Source organism: Schistocerca gregaria, unplaced genomic scaffold (assembly GCF_023897955.1).
Source record: "Schistocerca gregaria isolate iqSchGreg1 unplaced genomic scaffold, iqSchGreg1.2 ptg000066l, whole genome shotgun sequence".
In the NCBI taxonomy this organism is placed as follows: Eukaryota; Metazoa; Arthropoda; class Insecta; order Orthoptera; family Acrididae; genus Schistocerca; species Schistocerca gregaria.
In genome coordinates, this window is record NW_026061707.1 from 7,475,254 (window position 1) to 7,501,717 (window position 26,464).

Sequence of the window (26,464 nt, forward strand, 5' to 3'; positions counted from 1 at the left end):
GGAGCAATTGGAGCAATAGTCCTAGTATCAGGACTAGCAAAATGATTCCACCTATTTAATATTAACTTATTCATAATTGGATTTGGAATTACCCTACTAACTATAATTCAATGATGACGAGATGTAGTACGAGAAGGAACGTATCAAGGATTACATACAGGATTTGTATCAATTGGATTACGATGAGGAATAATTTTATTTATGGCATCAGAGGTATTATTTTTCGTTTCTTTTTTTTTAGCATTCTTTGGAAGAAGATTAGCACCAACAATTGAACTAGGAATACTATGACCTCCAATAGGAATTCAACCCTTTAACCCTATACAAATTCCATTACTTAATACAGCTATTCTTTTAGCATCAGGAGTAACAGTAACATGAGCACATCATAGCTTAATGGAATCTAATCATACTCAAGCACTACAAGGATTATTTTTCACAGTGTTATTAGGACTATACTTTACAATACTTCAAGCATATGAATATTGAGAAGCACCTTTTACCATTGCAGATGCAGTTTATGGATCAACATTCTTTGTTGCAACAGGATTCCATGGTTTACACGTAATTATTGGAACAATCTTTTTATCAGCATGTCTACTTCGACACTCAATAAATCAATTTTCACCCAGACATCACTTTGGATTTGAAGCAGCAGCATGATACTGACACTTCGTAGACGTAGTATGATTATTCTTATATATCTCTATTTATTGATGAGGTAGATAATTGTTTTTCTAGTATAAATAGTACATTTGACTTCCAATCAGAAAGCTTGATATAAATCAAGAAAAACAATTCTAATTCTATCAACAAGAGTTTTCATTAGATTTATTATTCCAATAATTGTTATAATCCTGGCAACAACACTATCAAAAAAATTAATTAATGATCGAGAAAAAAGATCACCATTTGAATGTGGGTTTGATCCAAAAAGATCAGCACGAATACCATTCTCAATACGATTCTTCCTAATCGCAGTAATCTTTTTAATTTTTGATGTAGAAATTGCACTAATTCTACCAATTGTAATTATTTTTAAAACTTCAGACATTATAATCTGAACAGTATCAACAATATTTTTTATTCTAGTTCTATTAGGAGGACTATACCATGAATGAAACCAAGGAGCATTACAATGAGCAGAATAAAGGGTTGTAGTTAAATATAACATTTGGGTTGCATTCAAAAAGTATTGATATTATCAATCAACCTTAAATAGAATAAGAAGCGAAATATTGCAGTCAGTTTCGACCTGGAAGATTGGTATGTACTACCCTTATTCTTATTAATTGAAGCCAAAAAGAGGCGTATTACTGTTAATAATATAATTGAACTATAATAGTTCCAATTAAGGAAATGTAAAGCCAATATGAAAGCTGCTAACTTTTTATATTAGCGGTTAAACTCCGTTAACATTTCTAAAATTTATATAGTTTAAATAAAACATTACATTTTCACTGTAAAAATAATATATCTATATTTATAAATACTTAAAAGTAAAAATACTTCCTTAACATCTTCAGTGTCACGCTCTAATTATAAGCTATTTAAGTAAACGACAAAACAATATTACCAAAATAAATATTCAAAAAATAAAAGTTAAAAGATAAATCTTGAAATTAGAATCATATCAACCTTGAATATAACCAATTAAATAAATAAATAATCTATATAAACCTTGACCACCAAGTAATTCACCTCAACCATAATCAAATGACTTAGATGAATAATAACCTATTTTTAAAGGAATATATCTAATAAACTTAGTTGAAAGAAAAGGTATAAATCATATAGAACCAGCAAATCTAACAAAAGAAAGTATACTTAAAGAAAATAAATTATGAGAAAAATCAAAATTAGAAATAAGATAACCTAAATAAGCACCTAAAATAACAACTGTAATAGTTAAAAACTTTAAATAATAAGGTAAAGCAATCACATGAGGAATAGGAAAAATTAATCAAGATAAAAGACTACCACCAAAAACAGCAACAAACAATAGACCAATTATTCCAAATGAAATATAATAACCCTTATCATCAAAAGAAAATCTAGAATAAAAATTATTATCACCAGATATTGAATAATAAAACAAACGAAAAGAATAAGAAGCAGTTAAACCAGTAGAAAAAAAATAAAGAAAAAAATTAAACAATTAATTCATCTTAAACAAACCATCTCAAGAATTAAAACCTTTGAATAAAATCCCGCTAAAAAAGGTATTCCACACAAAGATAAACTAGAAACATTAAAACAAACTGAAGTTAAAGGTATGAAATTAACAATTGATCCTATAAAACGAATATCCTGAGAATCCTTCAAATTATGAATTATTGAACCTGCACATATAAATAATAATGCCTTAAATAAAGCATGAGCCAATAAATGAAAAAATGCAAGCTTTGGATAACCTATAGCCAAAATTCTTATTATTAAACCAAGTTGTCTTAAAGTAGAAAGAGCAATAATCTTCTTTAAATCAAACTCAAAATTAGCGCCCAATCCAGCCATAAATATAGTTATACAACCAATTAAAAGTAAAAATCAACCACAATTATAAGTATCCAATATTGGTCTAAAACGAATTAATAAATGAACACCAGCAGTAACAAGAGTAGAAGAATGAACTAAAGCAGAAACAGGAGTAGGAGCTGCTATAGCAGCAGGAAGTCATGAAGAGAAAGGAATCTGAGCTCTCTTAGTTATAGCTGCTAAAACAATTAATATAGTAATGAGCTTTATTTCAAAAGAATTAGAAATAAAATCATAATAATAAATATAATTTCAACCACCAAAATTTAACATTCATGCAATAGAAATTAAAATAGCAACATCACCAATACGATTAGAAAGTGCAGTTAATATACCAGCACTATAAGATTTTACATTTTGATAATAAATAACTAAACAATAAGAAACTAAACCTAAACCATCTCAACCTAATAAAATTCTAATTAAGTTAGGACTAATAATTAAAAAACCTATAGAAAGAATAAATATTAAAACAATAATAATAAAACGATTTATATTCTTTTCACCAGATATATAATCCTCTCTATAATAAATAACCAAAGAAGAAATATATATAACAAAAGATATAATAATAAGAGATATTCAATCCAAAATTAAAGTTATAACAACTATAGAACCATTTAAATTGAAAAGCTCTCACTCAACAAAAACTCTATAATCAATTATTAAATAATAAATACCTAAAATAAAAATTATAGTTCTCGAGATAAACAAAGAAAAAAAACTCAAAGAACAAATAGAAAATAAATTCACGGCCTAAGATGAAAAACTTCATATCATTGATTCCACAAAACAATATTTTTAATTAAAATACTTAAGCAAACTAAACAAAGAAATATTCATCCTTTAAACAGCGAATATTTAAAGGCAATCAATGTAAAAGTAAAAGATGATATTCACGAAAATAACCAAGAGAACAAGTATAAACACCAGAATAATAATTCCCATGCTGAGAATAAGAATATATATACAAAGTATAAACAGCTCTAAAAAAAGATAAAAAAATCAAAGCAAAGAATCTAAAAGAAGATCAAGATATAATTCTATTTAATAATCTAATTTCACCTACCAAATTTAAAGAAGGAGGAGCAGCCATATTTGATGATCTTAAAAGAAATCATCATAAAGCCATTCTTGGCATCAAATTAATTATACCCTTGTTAATTAATAATCTTCGTCTACCTAAACGTTCATAAATAATATTAGATAAACAAAATAAACCAGAAGAACATAAACCATGACCAACCATTAGAGAAAGAGAACCTACACAACCTCATCAATTCATAGTCATCAATCCACCAATAACCATTCTTATATGAGCAACAGAAGAATATGCAATTAAAGACTTTAAATCAACCTGACGAAAACAAATAAATCTTACAATAACACCCCCAGATAAACCTAAAGACAATCAAAAATAATTAAACTTTAAACCCAAATAAGAAATAACCTTTATAACACCAAAAATACCATAACCACCTAACTTTAATAAAACACCAGCAAGAATTATTCTACCTGAAATAGGGGCCTCTACATGAGCCTTAGGAAGTCATAAATGAACCAAAAACATAGGTATCTTAACTAAAAAAGCCAAAATTATAAATACATAAAACATAAAATAATAAGAACCAAAATCAACCAATAAAGGAAAATATAAAGTATTAGAAAAATCATAAACCTTAAATAAAACTAATAATAAAGGTAATCTAGCAACCAAAGTATAAAAAATTAAATAAACACCAGCCTGCAAACGCTCAGGTTGATAACCCCAACCCAAAATTAAAAGTAAAGTAGGAACTAATCTAGCCTCAAAAAAAATATAAAAAGAAAGAAGACTTAATCTAGCAAATGAACAGTAAAGCATAATTATTAAAATCAAAACCATAAAAACAAAAAAATTAGAATGATATGAACTTAAATAAACTGAACCTCTAGCAGTGATTATTAAAGAACAAATCCAAAAACTAAGTAAAATTAAACTAAAAGAAAAATAATCAATACCAAAATAATATCTAATTATATTCAAATCAGCATATGAATAAACACAAATTATAAAAACAAAACCCGACAGAAACATTAAAGAATGAACCAACCATCAACAATTATTTAATAAACAAAGAGGGATCAAAAAAATAGTTATAAATAAATACTTTAACATAAAGATAAACCAAAAGAATTAAAAAAATCATTACCATGAGAACGAATTATTGAAACTAAAATAGAAAGACCTAAAGCACCCTCACAAACAGAAAAAACTAAAAAAATAACAGGAAAAAAATAATCATAATCAAACTCAATAAGAAAAACAATAACTAACATAAATAAAGAAAGAACAGTATATTCTAATCTCAAAAGAACCATTAATAAATGTTTACGTTTAGAAGAAAAAACATAAACACCAGCAAAATAAATCAATAAAGAAGTAAAAATAGAGAATATAAACATTAGTTTTAATAGTTTAAAAAAAACGCCGGTCTTGTAAACCGGAAATAAGTCCAGCCCCCACTTTTAAAACTTCAGAGGTGGAAAAGCTTCCATCATCGGTCCCCAAAACCGGTATTTTAAATAAACTAACTCCTGAAATGATCAAAATAATAATTATATCATTATCAAATGTAATAAATATTAATTTTATTAAATTAAGACACCCAATATCAATAATGCTTTTTATTATCCTTCAAACCTTCCTAGTTGGATTAATAACAGGAACAATAATAGAAAGATATTGATTATCATATATTTTATTTTTAACATTTCTTGGTGGTATACTAGTATTATTTATTTACATTACAAGAATTGCATCAAACGAAATATTTCAGCCTAAATCAATCACTATAATTATTACATTAATAATGTGAGTATTTATCATATTAATATTAATTATTCTACATATATCTATATTTATAGACTTTTTCAAAAACACCGAAACTATAAATATTGATAATTCAATCAATTATCAAGAAATAACAATATCTTTAGAAAAATTATATAATAGACCAACATTCATTATTACAATAATAATAATAATTTATTTATTTTTAGCACTACTAGCAGTTGTTAAAATCACCAATATTAATCAGGGACCTATTCGTAAAATAAGATAATTACTAATGAATAAACCCTTACGATTAAGACATCCTTTAATTAAAATTATTAATAACTCTTTAATTGACTTACCTGCCCCAACAAATATTTCATTTTGATGAAATTTTGGATCCCTATTAGGGTTATGTTTGGTAATTCAAATCGTAACTGGACTATTTTTAGCTATACATTATACATCAAATATTGAAATAGCATTCAGTAGTGTAGTACACATCTGCCGAGACGTAAATAATGGTTGAATTATCCGAACCTTACACGCAAATGGAGCATCTATATTTTTTATTTGTATTTACTTACATGTAGGACGGGGAATTTACTATGGATCTTATATATATATATATACATACCTGAATAATTGGTACAGTGATTTTATTTTTAGTTATAGCAACTGCATTTATAGGATATGTCTTACCCTGAGGCCAAATATCTTTTTGAGGTGCAACAGTAATTACTAATTTATTATCAGCAATCCCATACTTAGGAACAGATTTAGTCCAATGAGTATGAGGAGGATTCGCTGTTGATAATGCAACATTAAATCGATTCTTCACATTCCATTTTGTATTACCATTTATTATTGCTGCTATAGCAGCAATTCATTTATTTTTTCTTCACCAAACAGGATCTAATAATCCTCTTGGACTAAATGGAGATATTGAAAAAATTCCATTCCATCCATACTTTACCTTTAAGGATTCTATTACATTTGTAATAATAACATCATTATTAATTATACTATGTTTAATTAATCCTTACCTATTAGGAGATCCAGATAACTTTGTACCTGCCAACCCATTAGTAACACCAGTTCACATTCAACCAGAATGATATTTCCTATTTGCATATGCAATTCTACGATCTATCCCTAATAAGTTACGAGGTGTTATTGCATTATTTTTATCAATTAGAATCTTAATAATTTTACCATTTTATAATAAAACACCATTCCGAGGCATTCAATTTTACCCTATTAATCAAATTTTATTCTGAATTATAGTAGTTGTTGTATGCTTACTAACGTGAATTGGTAAACGACCTGTTGAAGAACCTTATATTATAACAGGTCAAATCTTAACAATTATTTACTTCACATATTTCTTAATTAATGTCCATGTCGCAAACGCATGAGATAAATTAATTAAGGAATAAAGTTAATTAGCTTAGGAAAAGCATATGTTTTGAAAACAAAATTAGAAGTTTAACTCTTCTATTAACTTTTCTCAAAAAATTTCACTAAACAAATGAGATAAATAAAATCTTTAAACCAACAAAGAAAATAAAAAAATTCAAAGATAAAGGTAAAAAACTTTTTCAAGCTAAGTACATTAATTTATCATAACGGAACCGTGGTAATGTTCCACGAACCCAAATAAAACCAAAAGATATAATAGCAAGCTTAATAAAAAATATAAAAGAATAAAAATCACCGCCCAAAAAAATTAAAGCCAATAACATTCTTATGAAGACAATTCTAGTATATTCAGCTAAAAAAATTAAAGTAAAACCACCCGCACCATACTCAATATTAAATCCTGAAACTAACTCAGATTCCCCTTCAGCAAAATCAAAAGGAGTACGATTAGTTTCAGCTAAGCAAGAAGCAAAACAAGCTAAAGCTAAAGGAAAAGAAATAATAATAAATCAACAATAAAGCTGATAGTTTATAAAATCAAACATATTAAAACTACCTATTAAAATAATTAAAGACAATAAAATTAAAGCTAAACTAACTTCATAAGAAATTGTTTGAGCAACAGAACGAAGAGAACCTAATAATGAATAATTTGAATTAGAAGATCAACCAGCAATTATAACAGTATAAACACCTAATCTAGTACAACATAAAAAAAATAAAAATCCATAAGAAAAAGAACACATATAAGTTAAATAAGGAAAAATTACTCAAACGGCTAAAGAAATCATTAAATTAAAAACAGGGGAAAAATAATAAAGTAGGTAATTAGATATAATAGGAATTGGCTGCTCCTTACAAATTAACTTAATAGCGTCTCTAAATGGCTGAGGAATTCCAACAAAACCTACCTTATTTGGACCCTTTCGAATCTGAATATAACCTAAAACCTTACGCTCTAATAAAGTTAAAAAGGCAACACTAATTAAAACACAAATAACCAATAAAAGAAAATTCAAAATAAATATAAATAAATCATAAAGTATCAATACTATTTGTAGAAAAAATCTACATAAATGAATTCTAAATTCAACACATTAATCTGTCAAAATAGTAAATAAATTAATATTAATCAATATAACAAAAAATATTTTAACCATATGGTCCTTTCGTACTAATATGGATTAACAATCTTAGGATAGAAACCGACCTGGCTCACGCCGGTCTGAACTCAGATCATGTAAGAATTTAAAGGTCGAACAGACCTAATCATTGGGCTCCTGCACCCAAAATTTTTCTTAATCCAACATCGAGGTCGCAATCTGCTTTGTCGATATGAGCTCTCAAAAACAATTACGCTGTTATCCCTAAGGTAACTTAATCTTATGATCATAAATTATGGATCAAAATAACAAACATAAATAAATGATATAATAATGAAGAGTTTATTATTCTTCATGTCACCCCAACAAAACATCATCATTAAATATAGAAAGACAAACAAAAAACTATATAAAAGTAAAATGTCAAGCTCTATAGGGTCTTCTCGTCCTAAAGAAGAATTTAAGCCTTTTGACTCAAAAGTTAAATTCAAAAATTTATTAAGAGACAGTTGATTTCTCGTCAAGCCATTCATTCCAGCCACTAATTAAGAGACTAATGATTATGCTACCTTTGCACGGTCAAAATACCGCGGCTCTTTAAAAATACGCTCAGTGAGCTGGCCAGACCTCAAAATATAAACAAGAGGACATGTTTTTGATAAACAGGCGGAAATCAATTTTGCCTAGTTCCTTATAATAAGTTCACAAGGTAAAAATTTCATACAAATAAATATACTAATTCTATCATTATTACAAAAATTTTAAAATTAAATTAATAATCTTAATAAAAAACCTAAAATATTTATAAAATCAAAATAAAAAATAATGAACTAAAACGTAATCTTAAAGATAGCTGGTTTAAAGCTTACTATTATATTTCTATAAAATAAATTATAGGTTATTAACTTCAAAGCTTATCCCTTAAAGAATAAATAAGTTAATATTTTTACTTAAAAAATTAAATAAAAACAAATAACTTTAAAAAATTAAATTTTTTCTTAAGAAACTAGATATCTTGGGAAACGATTAACATCTCATTTCTATAAATAATTTAATAATAATTATGATACATTAACTATAAATTATTTATAAATCAACCCAAATCGAGACAAGTAAAATAAATACTAAAATTTTGATAAACCCTGATCCAAAAGGTACAATAAATAAAATCTACTTAAAAAAATTTAAAATAATATTTCATAAAACACTTACATTACCAATAAACTATAATTTAAAAAATCAATTCTATAAAATATACTAAGACAAAAATACAATAAAATTATTTATATTAAATAATTAAATAAACAAAAAATAAATATAATAAAATAAATAATCAAGATATCCTGATTTGCACAGAAAAATTTTCAGTGTAAATGAAACACTTTACTAATAAGTTATATCTTGAAACTCTTCCTAGATACACTTTCCAGTACATCTACTATGTTACGACTTATCTCATCTAAATTGAAGCTACTTTAAAATAAAATAGAATAATCAATAATGAGAGCGACGGGCGATGTGTACACATCTCAGAGCCAATATCAGTTAAATTAAATAAATTAAATTACTATCAAATCCACCTTCATTAACAGTATTTCACAATCAAATCCGTTATAAACAAAAATCTATTGTAACCCACCTCCTCTTAACTATAAGCTGCACCTTGACCTGAAATATTTTATAATTATAAATCTTGAGAATTATAACTCTAAAAAGATTCTCTGATAACGGAGATATACAAACAAATAAATTAAGTAGAGTAAATCGTGTATTATCAATCATGGGGTAGGTTCCTCTGAATGGAATGAGATACCGCCAAATTCTTTGGGTTTAAAGACCTTAACTAATAGTACCCTGGTAAATATAATTAACATTTAAAATAATAGGGTATCTAATCCTAGTTTATTATTTAAATTTCACAGATTCATAAAAAGGGCCACAAATAAATTTTAACATTTCACCTTACAAATTTATATTTCAACCCTAATAATATAAACAACTGTTTTAACCAATAATATTCACTTGTATCAATCCTATAACCGCGGCTGCTGGCACGAATTATGCCGATACTAAATCAATTGCTAAATCCAAAATCACTTGATAATTAAATCAAATTACTGCAAAAAGAACATTTAGTCTAACAAAACTTACATATAATACAAAGAAAAAGTGAATAAACAAGCCAGAATAAAACTTTTAAAAATAAAAAATAAGAAAATTTTAAATCTATTAATTCAGGAAAAAATAAAAGATTCAAATATTTAAAGAAAAAAAAAAGAAAAAAACCACAAACATTAACAAAAAAAAAAAGAAACGCCCCTATGTATGACCACAACAACTTCTCTATTATATATAATTAAAGATTAATATGGAACATGTATAGCAATAAATGTATTATATTCTTTCTTATTTAATCTTTCTTTTCACTAATAAATAAAGAAAGATTAAATAATATAATAAATATATTTTATACAATTATGTAATTTAATATAATATGTTATTAATATGAATTCTTTTTTTATATTAAGTTAACTTTCATATATATTAGTTAAATAATCTAATTATAGATAATTTACATAATTATATTATTATAATTAATATAATTATTTATATTAATTATAATATTTTATATTTAAATTAATAATTTTATTTATTATATCCAATTATAATAATATTAAATATTAAATTACATATTATTATATATATTATATTATAATAACCTATTTTAAGCTAAAAACATAAGTAGCTATAATCCTAGGTAAATAATTGCATTAAAATAATCAATTGATAATGGTAAGATGAACTTATAATACTTTAATTTCAATTGAATGTAATATATTAATATAAATTATTTATTATATATATATATATATATATATAAAAATAAAATGAGCAGGATAAATTAATCCTAATTAAACAAAATAATACATAAAAGAATTTCAAAAAAAAAACTTTCGATTTATTTATTAAATAAATGAAGTGCCTGATTAAAGGGTTACCTTGATAGGGTAAATAAAGTAAATAAAATTACCTTCATTAAAATTACATAAGATAGAATTAAACTACCTCCTTTAGTATCAAAAACTAACGTGCATCATACACCTTAATGTAAAAAGGTAAGCTAAACAAGCTAATGGGTTCATACCCCATTTATAGAGGTATCAATCCTCTCCTTTTTAATGACCAACAACTCTACAAAACTTCTCTTCCTATCAACATTAATGATAGGAACGATCCTGTCCATTTCATCAAATTCCTGATTTGGGGTTTGAATAGGACTTGAGATCAACTTACTTTCATTTATTCCGCTCCTAACAAGAAATAAAAATATAATAATAAATGAATCATCAATTAAATATTTTATTGTCCAAGCATCGACAATATTATTATTTTCAATTTTGCTGATTCAAATAAAATATCCCGTGGGATGGGAAACAGAATTTATCCCATCAATAATAATTAGATCTAGACTATTATTAAAGATTGGAGCTGCACCTTTCCATTTCTGATTTCCAGAAGTTATAGGAGCATCAAGATGAAATAATTGATTAACATTAATAACATGACAAAAAATCGCCCCAATAATGGTCTTATCTTATTGTATTCAATTAAGAACTTTTATTTGAACAATTATTATCTTAAGAATTATTATTGGGGCAATAGGAGGTTTAAATCAAACATCCTTACGACAACTTTTAGCATATTCATCAATCAGGCATCTAGGTTGAATAATTAGATCATTAACAGTCAGAGAAAACATCTGAGAACTATACTTCATTATTTACTCACTATTAAGATTAATTATAGTTTTATTATTTAAGCAAATAAATTTATTTTTCATAAATCAAATTTATTCAGCCAGAAATATAAAAACCGAAATTAAATTCATAATATTCTTATCTTTATTATCTTTAGGTGGACTACCACCATTCCTTGGATTCTTACCAAAATGAATTGTAATACAATCATTAATAGAAAACAATATAACAACTATTATAACTATTATAGTTGTATTAACTACAATTACACTCTACTACTATATACGTATTAGATTCTCAGCTCTAATTATATCATACACAGAAAATTCGTGATCTATAAAGATAAAGTCCCAAAAATCAAGAATCATTCTTCCTATAACAGTAATAATTTCAACAATAGGATTGATTTCAACATCAACCTTAATTTCATTATACTAAGGACTTAAGTTAATCAAACTAATAACCTTCAAAGTTATAATTAAAAGAATAATCTTTTAGGCCTTAGTAAAATTTTACACCTCTAGAATTGCAGTCTAGAATCATAATTGAATATAAGACCTAAATATGATAAGAGAGAAAACATCTCATAAGTAGATTTACAGTCTACCACCTAAAATTCAGCCATCTTACCGCAAAAATGATTATTCTCAACAAACCATAAGGACATTGGTACTTTATACTTCATATTTGGAGCATGAGCAGGAATAGTAGGAACATCAATAAGAATACTTATTCGTGCTGAACTTGGCCAACCCGGATCTCTAATTGGGGATGACCAGATTTATAATATTATTATTACAGCTCACACATTCGTAATAATTTTCTTTATAGTAATACCTATTATAATTGGTGGATTTGGTAATTGACTCGTTCCACTAATAATTGGTGCACCAGATATAGCATTTCCACGAATAAATAATATAAGTTTTTGATTACTACCACCTTCACTAACCCTTCTTCTTACATCTTCTATAGTAGATAATGGTGCTGGTACAGGATGAACAGTTTACCCTCCTCTAGCAGGAGCTATTGCACACGGGGGTGCATCTGTAGATCTAGCTACTTTTTCACTGCACTTAGCAGGTGTATCATCTATTCTTGGTGCAGTGAATTTCATTACAACAGCAATTAATATACGATCAGAAAGTATAACTTTAGATCAAACACCTTTATTTGTATGATCTGTAGCTATTACAGCATTACTTCTCCTTCTTTCACTTCCAGTTTTAGCAGGAGCTATTACTATATTATTGACAGGTCGAAATTTAAATACATCATTCTTTGACCCTGCAGGAGGGGGTGACCCAATTCTATATCAACATCTATTTTGATTCTTTGGACACCCAGAAGTTTATATTTTAATTCTACCGGGGTTCGGAATTATTTCACATATTGTATGTCAAGAAAGAGGAAAAATTGAATCATTTGGAACATTAGGTATAATTTATGCTATACTATCAATTGGACTAATAGGATTTATTGTATGAGCACATCATATATTTACAGTAGGAATGGATGTTGACACACGAGCATATTTTACATCAGCAACAATAATTATTGCTGTACCTACAGGAATTAAGGTATTTAGATGATTAGCTACATTATATGGAACTAAATTCAAGTTCAATCCACCATTATTATGAGCTCTAGGATTTATTTTCCTATTTACAATTGGTGGATTAACAGGATTAGTATTAGCAAATTCATCACTTGATATTGTATTACATGATACATATTATGTAGTAGCCCACTTTCATTATGTATTATCTATAGGAGCAGTATTTGCAATTATAGGAGGTGTCATTCAATGATATCCACTATTTACAGGATTAACTATAAATAATACATGATTAAAAATCCAATTTACAATTATATTCATTGGAGTAAATTTAACATTCTTTCCTCAACACTTCCTAGGATTAGCAGGAATACCTCGACGATACTCTGACTACCCAGACGCATATACATCATGAAACGTAGTATCAAGAATTGGGTCTACAATTTCTATTGTAGGAATCATTATATTCATTGTAATTATATGAGAAAGAATGATTACAAACCGAGTAATTATATTTAGAGCTAACATAAGAAGATCAACAGAATGACTACAAAATAACCCTCCTGCAGAACATAGTTACTCAGAATTACCATTAATCTCTAGATTCTAATATGGCAGATTAGTGCAGTAGATTTAAGCTCTACAAATAAAGGTTTGACCTTTTATTAGAAAATATTTATTAATGGCAACATGATCAAATTTATCTCTTCAAGATGGAGCTTCACCATTAATGGAGCAATTATCATTCTTTCATGATCATACTATGGTCGTATTATTATTAATTACAGTAATTGTAGGTTATGCCCTAAGTTATATATTATTTATTGCCTATACTAACCGTAATATACTTCATGGACATTTAATTGAAACAATCTGAACAGCTTTACCAGCAATTACATTAATTTTTATTGCCCTTCCATCATTACGACTATTATATTTACTTGATGATTCAGTAGATGCAATAATTACAATTAAAACCATTGGACGACAATGATATTGAAGATATGAATATTCAGACTTCATAGACGTAGAATTTGACACTTATATAACACCAGAACAAGACCTAGAAAATGATGGATTCCGACTACTAGATGTAGATAACCGAACAATCCTACCAATAAATACAGAAGTACGAGTATTAACAAGAGCATCAGATGTTCTACACTCATGAGCAGTTCCTGCATTAGGGGTTAAAATTGATGCAACGCCAGGTCGGTTAAATCAAGGAACATTCACAATAAATCGACCTGGATTATTCTTTGGACAATGCTCAGAAATCTGTGGAGCAAACCACAGATTTATACCAATTGTAATTGAAAGAACTTCAGTAAATTTATTTATTAAGTGATTATCTAAGATAATTTAAGGAGTTAGTTAAAATAAAAAACATTAGAGTGTCAATCTAAAGTAACTAAAAAAAATTAGTACACCTTGAAATTCATCAGATGACTGAAAGTAAGTAATGGTCTCTTAAACCAAATAATAGTAAATTAACGACTACTTCTGATGGGGAAATTATATCCAAATCCCTCAAATATCCCCTCTTATATGATTCTCACTATTCATTATATTTTCAGCTACATTAATCTTGTTTAATCAAATAAACTTCTTCTCATTTAAACCTAACCTTATTAAAAGAGCAGAAAAAGGAACAATTGAAATAAAAAACTTAAATTGAAAATGATAACAAATCTATTCTCAACATTTGACCCATCAACTAACATCTTTAATTTATCATTAAATTGAACTAGAACATTTCTAGGACTATTATTAATCCCATCACTATTTTGACTTACACCATCACGAATTAACATTATCTGAAATAAACTAAATTTAACCTTACATAATGAATTTAAAACACTTCTTGGACCAAAATCATTTAATGGAACAACATTCATTTTCATCTCAATTTTTATTATAATATTATTTAACAATTTCATAGGATTACTCCCTTATATTTTTACTAGAACAAGACATTTAGCATTAACATTTGCAATTGCCCTACCTATATGGCTAAGATTTATATTATTTGGATGAATTAACCATACTAATCATATATTTACACACCTTGTACCACAAGGTACACCGCCTGCATTAATATCATTTATAGTACTAATTGAAACAATTAGTAATGTTATTCGACCAGGTACATTAGCAGTACGGTTGGCAGCAAATATAATTGCAGGACACTTATTATTAACCTTATTAGGAAACACAGGACCATCTATAGCAATAAACTTAATCTCATTACTAATTATTGGACAAATACTTCTATTAATTCTAGAATCAGCAGTAGCAATAATTCAAGCCTATGTTTTCTCAATTCTAAGAACTCTATATTCTAGAGAAGTATATTAAACCTATGTTAACAACTCACTCAAACCACCCATTCCACTTAGTAGACTATAGACCTTGACCATTAACAGGAGCAATTGGAGCAATAGTCCTAGTATCAGGACTAGCAAAATGATTCCACCTATTTAATATTAACTTATTCATAATTGGATTTGGAATTACCCTACTAACTATAATTCAATGATGACGAGATGTAGTACGAGAAGGAACATATCAAGGATTACATACAGGATTTGTATCAATTGGATTACGATGAGGAATAATTTTATTTATTGCATCAGAGGTATTATTTTTCGTTTCTTTTTTTTGAGCATTCTTTAGAAGAAGATTAGCACCAACAATTGAACTAGGAATACTATGACCTCCAATAGGAATTCATCCCTTTAACCCTATACAAATTCCATTACTTAATACAGCTATTCTTTTAGCATCAGGAGTAACAGTAACATGAGCACATCATAGTTTAATGGAATCTAATCATACTCAAGCACTACAAGGATTATTCTTCACAGTGTTATTAGGACTATACTTTACAATACTTCAAGCATATGAATATTGAGAAGCACCTTTTACCATTGCAGATGCAGTTTATGGATCAACATTCTTTGTTGCAACAGGATTCCATGGTTTACACGTAATTATTGGAACAATCTTTTTATCAACATGTCTACTTCGACACTCAATAAATCAATTTTCACCAAGACATCACTTTGGATTTGAAGCAGCAGCATGATACTGACACTTCGTAGACGTAGTATGATTATTCTTATATATCTCTATTTATTGATGAGGTAGATAATTGTTTTTCTAGTATAAATAGTACATTTGACTTCCAATCAGAAAGCTTGATATAAATCAAGAAAAACAATTCTAATTCTATCAACAAGAGTTTTCATTAGATTTATTATTCCAATAATTGTTATAATCCTGGCAACAACACTATCAAAAAAATTAATTAATGATCGAGAAAAAAGATCACCATTTGAATGTGGGTTTGATCCAAAAAGATCAGCACGAATACCATTCTCAATACGATTCTTCCTAATCGCAGTAATCTTTTTAATTTTTGATGTAGAAATTGCACTAATTCTACCAATTGTAATCATTTTTAAAACTTCAGACATTATAATCTGAACAGTATCAACAATATTTTTTATTCTAGTTCTATTAGGAGGATTATACCATGAATGAAACCAAGGAGCATTACAATGAGCAGAATAAAGGGTTGTAGTTAAATATAACATTTGGGTTGCATTCAAAAAGTATTGATATTATCAATCAACCTTAAATAGAATAAGAAGCGAAATATTGCAGTCAGTTTCGACCTGGAAGATTGGTATGTACTACCCTTATTCTTATTAATTGAAGCCAAAAAGAGGCGTATTACTGTTAATAAAATAATTGAACTATAATAGTTCCAATTAAGGAAATGTAAAGCCAATATGAAAGCTGCTAACTTTTTATATTAGCGGTTAAACTCCGTTAACATTTCTAAAATTTATATAGTTTAAATAAAACATTACATTTTCACTGTAAAAATAATATATCTATATTTATAAATACTTAAAAGTAAAAATACTTCCTTAACATCTTCAGTGTCACGCTCTAATTATAAGCTATTTAAGTAAATGAAAAACAATATTACCAAAATAAGTATTCAAAAAATAAAAGTTAAAAGATAAATCTTGAAATTAGAATCATATCAACCTTGAATATAACCAATTAAATAAATAAATAATCTATATAAACCTTGACCACCAAGTAATTCACCTCAACCATAATCAAATGACTTAGATGAATAATAACCTATTTTTAAAGGAATATATCTAATAAACTTAGTTGAAAGAAAAGGTATAAATCATATAGAACCAGCAAATCTAACAAAAGAAAGTATACTTAAAGAAAATAAATTATGAGAAAAATCAAAATTAGAAATAAGATAACCTAAATAAGCACCTAAAATAACAACTGTAATAGTTAAAAACTTTAAATAATAAGGTAAAGCAATCACATGAGGAATAGGAAAAATTAATCAAGATAAAAGACTACCACCAAAAACAGCAACAAACAATAGACCAATTATTCCAAATGAAATATAATAACCCTTATCATCAAAAGAAAATCTAGAATAAAAATTATTATCACCAGATATTGAATAATAAAACAAACGAAAAGAATAAGAAGCAGTTAAACCAGTAGAAAAAAAATAAAGAAAAAAAAATTAAACAATTAATTCATCTTAAACAAACCATCTCAAGAATTAAATCCTTTGAATAAAATCCCGCTAAAAAAGGTATTCCACACAAAGATAAACTAGAAACATTAAAACAAACTGAAGTTAAAGGTATGAAATTAACAATTGATCCTATAAAACGAACATCCTGAGAATCCTTCAAATTATGAATTATTGAACCTGCACATATAAATAATAATGCCTTAAATAAAGCATGAGCCAATAAATGAAAAAATGCAAGCTTTGGATAACCTATAGCCAAAATTCTTATTATTAAACCAAGTTGTCTTAAAGTAGAAAGAGCAATAATCTTCTTTAAATCAAACTCAAAATTAGCGCCCAATCCAGCCATAAATATAGTTATACAACCAATTAAAAGTAAAAATCAACCACAAATATAAGTATCCAATATTGGTCTAAAACGAATTAATAAATAAACACCAGCAGTAACAAGAGTAGAAGAATGAACTAAAGCAGAAACAGGAGTAGGAGCTGCTATAGCAGCAGGAAGTCATGAAGAGAAAGGAATCTGAGCTCTCTTAGTTATAGCTGCTAAAACAATTAATATAGTAATGAGCTTTATTTCAAAAGAATTAGAAATAAAATCATAATAATAAATATAATTTCAACCACCAAAATTTAACATTCATGCAATAGAAATTAAAATAGCAACATCACCAATACGATTAGAAAGTGCAGTTAATATACCAGCACTATAAGATTTTACATTTTGATAATAAATAACTAAACAATAAGAAACTAAACCTAAACCATCTCAACCTAATAAAATTCTAATTAAATTAGGACTAATAATTAAAAAACCTATAGAAAGAATAAATATTAAAACAATAATAATAAAACGATTTATATTCTTTTCACCAGATATATAATCCTCTCTATAATAAATAACCAAAGAAGAAATATATATAACAAAAGATATAAAAATAAGAGATATTCAATCCAAAATTAAAGTTATAACAACTATAGAACCATTTAAATTGAAAAGCTCTCACTCAACAAAAACTCTATAATCAATTATTAAAGAATAAATACCTAAAATAAAAATTATAGTTCTCGAAATAAACAAAGAAAAAAAACTCAAAGAACAAATAGAAAATAAATTCACGGCCTAAGATGAAAAACTTGATTCCACAAAACAATATTTTTAATTAAAATACTTAAGCAAACTAAACAAAAGAAATGTTCACTCTTTAAACAGAGAATATTTAAAGGCAATCAATGTAAAAGTAAAAGATGATATTCACGAAAATAGCCAAGAGAACAAGTATAAACACCAGAATAATAATTCCCATGCTGAGAATAAGAATATATATACAAAGTATAAACAGCTCTAAAAAAAGATAAAAAAATCAAAGCAAAGAATCTAAAAGAAGATCAAGATATAATTCTATTTAATAATCTAATTTCACCTACCAAATTTAAAGAAGGAGGAGCAGCCATATTTGATGATCTTAAAAGAAATCATCATAAAGCCATTCTTGGCATCAAATTAATTATACCCTTGTTAATTAATAATCTTCGTCTACCTAAACGTTCATAAATAATATTAGATAAACAAAATAAACCAGAAGAACATAAACCATGACCAACCATTAGAGAAAGAGAACCTACACAACCTCATCAATTCATAGTCATCAATCCACCAACAACCATTCTTATATGAGCAACAGAAGAATATGCAATTAAAGACTTTAAATCAACCTGACGAAAACAAATAAATCTTACAATAACACCCCCAGATAAACCTAAAGACAATCAAAAATAATTAAACTTTAAACCCAAATAAGAAATAACCTTTATAACACCAAAAATACCATAACCACCTAACTTTAATAAAACACCAGCAAGAATTATTCTACCTGAAATAGGGGCCTCTACATGAGCCTTAGGAAGTCATAAATGAACCAAAAACATAGGTATCTTTACTAAAAAAGCCAAAATTATAAATTCAAAAACATAAAATAATAAGAACCAAAATCAACCAATAAAGGAAAATATAAAGTATTAGAAAAATCATAAACCTTAAATAAAACTAATAATAAAGGTAATCTAGCAACCAAAGTATAAAAAATTAAATAAACACCAGCCTGCAAACGCTCAGGTTGATAACCCCAACCCAAAATTAAAAGTAAAGTAGGAACTAATCTAGCCTCAAAAAAATTATATAAAGAAAGAAGACTTAATCTAGCAAATGAACAATAAAGCATAATTATTAAAATCAAAACCATAAAAACAAAAAAATTAGAATGATATGAACTTAAATAAACTGAACCTCTAGCAGTGATTATTAAAGAACAAATCCAAAAACTAAGTAAAATTAAACTAAAAGAAAAATAATCAATACCAAAATAATATCTAATTATATTCAAATCAGCATATGAATAAACACAAATTATAAAAACAAAACCCGACAGAAACATTAAAGAATGAACCAACCATCAACAATTATTTAATAAACAAAGAGGGATCAAAAAAATAGTTATAAATAAATACTTTAACATAAAGATAAACCAAAAGAATTAAAAAAATCATTACCATGAGAACGAATTATTGAAACTAAAATAGAAAGACCTAAAGCACCCTCACAAACAGAAAAAACTAAAAAAATATCAGGAAAAAAATAATCATAATCAAACTCAATAAGAAAAACAATAACTAACATAAATAAAGAAAGAACAATATATTCTAATCTCAAAAGAACCATTAATAAATGTTTACGTTTAGAAGAAAAAACATAAACACCAGCAAAATAAATCAATAAAGAAGTAAAAATAGAGAATATAAACATTAGTTTTAATAGTTTAAAAAAACGCCGGTCTTGTAAACCGGAAATAAGTCCAGCCCCCACTTTTAAAACTTCAGAGGTGGAAAAGCTTCCATCATCGGTCCCCAAAACCGGTATTTTAAATAAACTAACCCCTGAAATGATCAAAATACTAATTATATCATTATCAAATGTAATAAATATTAATTTTATTAAATTAAGACACCCAATATCAATAATGCTTTTTATTATCCTTCAAACCTTCCTAGTTGGATTAATAACAGGAACAATAATAGAAAGATATTGATTATCATATATTTTATTTTTAACATTTCTTGGTGGTATACTAGTATTATTTATTTACATTACAAGAATTGCATCAAACGAAATATTTCAGCCTAAATCAATCACTATAATTATTACATTAATAATGTGAGTATTTATCATATTAATATTAATTATTCTAGATATATCTATATTTATAGACTTGCTCAAAAACACCGAAACTATAAATATTGATAATTCAATCAATTATCAAGAAATAACAATATCTTTAGAAAAATTATATAATAGACCAACATTCATTATTACAATAATAATAATAATTTATTTATTTTTAGCACTACTAGCAGTTGTTAAAATCACCAATATTAATCAGGGACCTATTCGTAAAATAAGATAATTACTAATGAATAAACCCTTACGATTAAGACATCCTTTAATTAAAATTATTAATAACTCTTTAATTGACTTACCTGCCCCAACAAATATTTCATTTTGATGAAATTTTGGATCCCTATTAGGGTTATGTTTGGTAATTCAAATCGTAACTGGACAATTTTTAGCTATACATTATACATCAAATATTGAAATAGCATTCAGTAGTGTAGTACACATCTGCCGAGACGTAAATAATGGTTGAATTATCCGAACCTTACACGCAAATGGAGCATCTATATTTTTTATTTGTATCTACTTACATGTAGGACGGGGAATTTACTATGGATCTGATATATATATACATACCTGAATAATTGGTACAGTGATTTTATTTTTAGTTATAGCAACTGCATTTATAGGATATGTCTTACCCTGAGGCTAAATATCTTTTTGAGGTGCAACAGTAATTACTAATTTATTATCAGCAATCCCATACTTAGGAACAGATTTAGTCCAATGAGTATGAGGAGGATTCGCTGTTGATAATACAACATTAAATCGATTCTTCACATTCCATTTTGTATTATCATTTATTATTGCTGCTATAGCAGCAATTCATTTATTTTTTCTTCACCAAACAGGATCTAATAATCCTCTTGGACTAAATGGAGATATTGAAAAAATTCCATTCCATCCATACTTTACCTTTAAGGATTCTATTACATTTGTAATAATAACATCATTATTAATTATACTATGTTTAATTAATCCTTACCTATTAGGAGATCCAGATAACTTTGTACCTGCCAACCCATTAGTAACACCAGTTCACATTCAACCAGAATGATATTTCCTATTTGCATATGCAATTCTATGATCTATCCCTAATAAGTTAGGAGGTGTTATTGCATTATTTTTATCAATTAGAATCTTAATAATTTTACCATTTTATAATAAAACACCATTCCGAGGCATTCAATTTTACCCTATTAATCAAATTTTATTCTGAATTATAGTAGTTGTTGTATGCTTACTAACGTGAATTGGTAAACGACCTGTTGAAGAACCTTATATTATAACAGGTCAAATCTTAACAATTATTTACTTCACATATTTCTTAATTAATGTCCATGTCGCAAACACATGAGATAAATTAATTAAGGAATAAAGTTAATTAGCTTAGGAAAAGCACATGTTTTGAAAACATAAAATTAGAAGTTTAACTCTTCTATTAACTTTTCTCAAAAAATTTCACTAAACAAATGAGATACATAAAATCTTTAAACCAACAAAGAAAATAAAAAAATTCAAAGATAAAGGTAAAAAACTTTTTCAAGCTAAGTACATTAATTTATCATAACGGAACCGTGGTAATGTTCCACGAACCCAAATAAAACCAAAAGATATAATAGCAAGCTTAATAAAAAATATAAAAGAATAAAAATCACCGCCCAAAAAAATTAAAGCCAATAACATTCTTATGAAGACAATTCTAGTATATTCAGCTAAAAAAATTAAAGTAAAACCACCCGCACCATACTCAATATTAAATCCTGAAACTAAATCAGATTCCCCTTCAGCAAAATCAAAAGGAGTACGATTAGTTTCAGCTAAGCAAGAAGCAAAACAAGCTACAGCTAAAGGAAAAGAAATAATAATAAATCAACAATAAAGCTGATAGTTTATAAAATCAAACATATTAAAACTACCAATTAAAATAATTAAAGACAATAAAATTAAAGCTAAACTAACTTCATAAGAAATTGTTTGAGCAACAGAACGAAGAGAACCTAATAATGAATAATTTGAATTAGAAGATCAACCAGCAATCATAACAGTATAAACACCTAATCTAGTACAACATAAAAAGAATAAAAATCCATAAGAAAAAGAACACATATAAGTTAAATAAGGAAAAATTACTCAAACGGCTAAAGAAATCATTAAATTAAAAACAGGGGAAAAATAATAAAGTAGGTAATTAGATATAATAGGAATTGGCTGCTCCTTACAAATTAACTTAATAGCATCTCTAAATGGCTGAGGAATTCCAACAAAACCTACCTTATTTGGACCCTTTCGAATCTGAATATAACCTAAAACCTTACGCTCTAATAAAGTTAAAAAGGCAACACTAATTAAAACACAAATAACCAATAAAAGAAAATTCAAAATAAATATAAATAAATCATAAAGTATCAATACTATTTGTAGAAAAAATCTACATAAATGAATTCTAAATTCAACACATTAATCTGTCAAAATAGTAAATAAATTAATATTAATCAATATAACAAAAAATATTTTAACCATATGGTCCTTTCGTACTAATATGGATTAACAATCTTAGGATAGAAACCGACCTGGCTCACGCCGGTCTGAACTCAGATCATGTAAGAATTTAAAGGTCGAACAGACCTAATCATTGGGCTCCTGCACCCAAAATTTTTCTTAATCCAACATCGAGGTCGCAATCTGCTTTGTCGATAAGAGCTCTCAAAAACAATTACGCTGTTATCCCTAAGGTAACTTAATCTTATGATCATAAATTATGGATCAAAATAACAAACATAAATAAATGATATAATAATGAAGAGTTTATCTATTCTTCATGTCACCCCAACAAAACATCATCATTAAATATAGAAAGACAAACAAAAAACTATATAAAAGTAAAATGTCAAGCTCTATAGGGTCTTCTCGTCCTAAAGAAGAATTTAAGCCTTTTGACTCAAAAGTTAAATTCAAAAATTTATTTAGAGACAGTTGATTTCTCGTCAAGCCATTCATTCCAGCCACTAATTAAGAGACTAATGATTATGCTACCTTTGCACGGTCAAAATACCGCGGCTCTTTAAAAATACGCTCAGTGAGCAGGCCAGACCTCAAAATATAAACAAGAGGACATGTTTTTGATAAACAGGCGGAAATCAATTTTGCCTAGTTCCTTATAATAAGTTCACAAGGTAAAAATTTCATACAAATAAATATACTAATTCTATCATTATTACAAAAATTTTAAAATTAAATTAATAATCTTAATAAAAAACCTAAAATATTTATAAAATCAAAATAAAAAATAATGAACTAAAACGTAATCTTAAAGATAGCTGGTTTAAAGCTTACTATTATATTTCTATAAAATAAATTATAGGTTATTAACTTCAAAGCTTATCCCTTAAAGAATAAATAAGTTACTATTTTTACTTAAAAAATTAAATAAAAACAAATAACTTTAAAAAATTAAATTTTTTCTTAAGAAACTAGATATCTTGGGAAACGATTAACATCTCATTTCTATAAATAATTTAATAATAATTATGATACATTAACTATAAATTATTTATAAATCAACCCAATTCGAGACAAGTAAAATAAATACTAAAATTTTGATAAACCCTGATACAAAAGGTACAATAAATAAAATCTACTTAAAAAAATTTAAAATAATATTTCATAAAACACTTACATTACCAATAAACTATAATTTAAAAAATCAATTCTATAAAATATACTAAGACAAAAATACAATAAAATTATTTATATTAAATAATTAAATAAACAAAAAATAAATATAATAAAATAAATAATCAAGATATCCTGATTTGCACAGAAAAATTTTCAGTGTAAATGAAACACTTTACTAATAAGTTATATCTTGAAACTCTTCCTAGATACACTTTCCAGTACATCTACTATGTTACGACTTATCTCATCTAAATTGAAGCTACTTTAAAATAAAATAGAATAATCAATAGTGAGAGCGACGGGCGATGTGTACACATCTCAGAGCCAATATCAGTTAAATTAAATAAATTAAATTACTATCAAATCCACCTTCATTAACAGTATTTCACTATCAAATCCGTTATAAACAAAAATCTATTGTAACCCACCTCCTCTTAACTATAAGCTGCACCTTGACCTGAAATATTTTATAATTATAAATCTTGAGAATTATAACTCTAAAAAGATTCTCTGATAACGGAGATATACAAAGAAATAAATTAAGTAGAGTAAGTCGTGTATTATCAATCATAGGGTAGGTTCCTCTGAATGGAATGAGATACCGCCAAATTCTTTGGGTTTAAAGACCTTAACTAATAGTACCCTGGTAAATATAATTAACATTTAAAATAATAGGGTATCTAATCCTAGTTTATTATTTAAATTTCACAGATTCATAAAAAGGGCCACAAATAAATTTTAACATTTCACCTTACAAATTTATATTTCAACCCTAATAATATAAACAACTGTTTTAACCAATAATATTCACTTGTATCAATCGTATAACCGCAGCTGCTGGCACGAATTATGCCGATACTAAATCAAATGCTAAATCCAAAATCACTTGATAATTAATTATAATATTTTATATTTAAATTAATAATTTTATTTATTATATCCAATTATAATAATATTAAATATTAAATTACATATTATTATATATATTATATTATAATAACCTATTTTAAGCTAAAAACATAAGTAGCTATAATCCTAGGTAAATAATTGCATTAAAATAATCAATTGATAATGGTAAGATGAACTTATAATACTTTAATTTCAATTAAATGTAATATATTAATATAAATTATTTATTATATATATATATAAAAAAAATGAGCAGGATAAATTAATCCTAATTAAACAAAATAATACATAAAAGAATTTCAAAAAAAAACTTTCGATTTATATATTAAATAAATGAAGTGCCTGATTAAAGGGTTACCTTGATAGGGTAAATAAAGTAAATAAAATTACCTTCATTAAAATTACATAAGATAGAATTAAACTACCTCCTTTAGTATCAAAAACTAACGTGCATCATACACCTTAATGTAAAAAGGTAAGCTAAACAAGCTAATGGGTTCATACCCCATTTATAGAGGTATCAATCCTCTCCTTTTTAATGACCAACAACTCTACAAAACTTCTCTTCCTATCAACATTAATGATAGGAACGATCCTGTCCATTTCATCAAATTCCTGATTTGGGGTTTGAATAGGACTTGAGATCAACTTACTTTCATTTATTCCGCTCCTAACAAGAAATAAAAATATAATAATAAATGAATCATCAATTAAATATTTTATTGTCCAAGCAATAGCATCGACAATATTATTATTTTCAATTTTGCTGATTCAAATAAAATATCCCATGGGATGGGAAACAGAATTTATCCCATCAATAATAATTAGATCTAGACTATTATTAAAGATTGGAGCTGCACCTT

At 26.5% G+C, this 26,464-nt stretch overlaps 1 protein-coding gene across 1 annotated transcript; it reads right to left on the reverse strand.

Annotated features, from left to right (window-relative positions):
• Positions 1 to 17,206: 17,206 nt before the first annotated feature.
• LOC126301284 (NADH-ubiquinone oxidoreductase chain 5-like) lies at positions 17,207 to 18,478 on the reverse strand. The gene has a single exon (XM_049991699.1). It carries the CDS (start codon positions 18,129 to 18,131, stop codon positions 17,781 to 17,783), a length of 351 nt encoding a protein of 116 aa, XP_049847656.1. The 5' UTR covers positions 18,132 to 18,478; the 3' UTR covers positions 17,207 to 17,780.
• Positions 18,479 to 26,464: the final 7,986 nt, after the last annotated feature.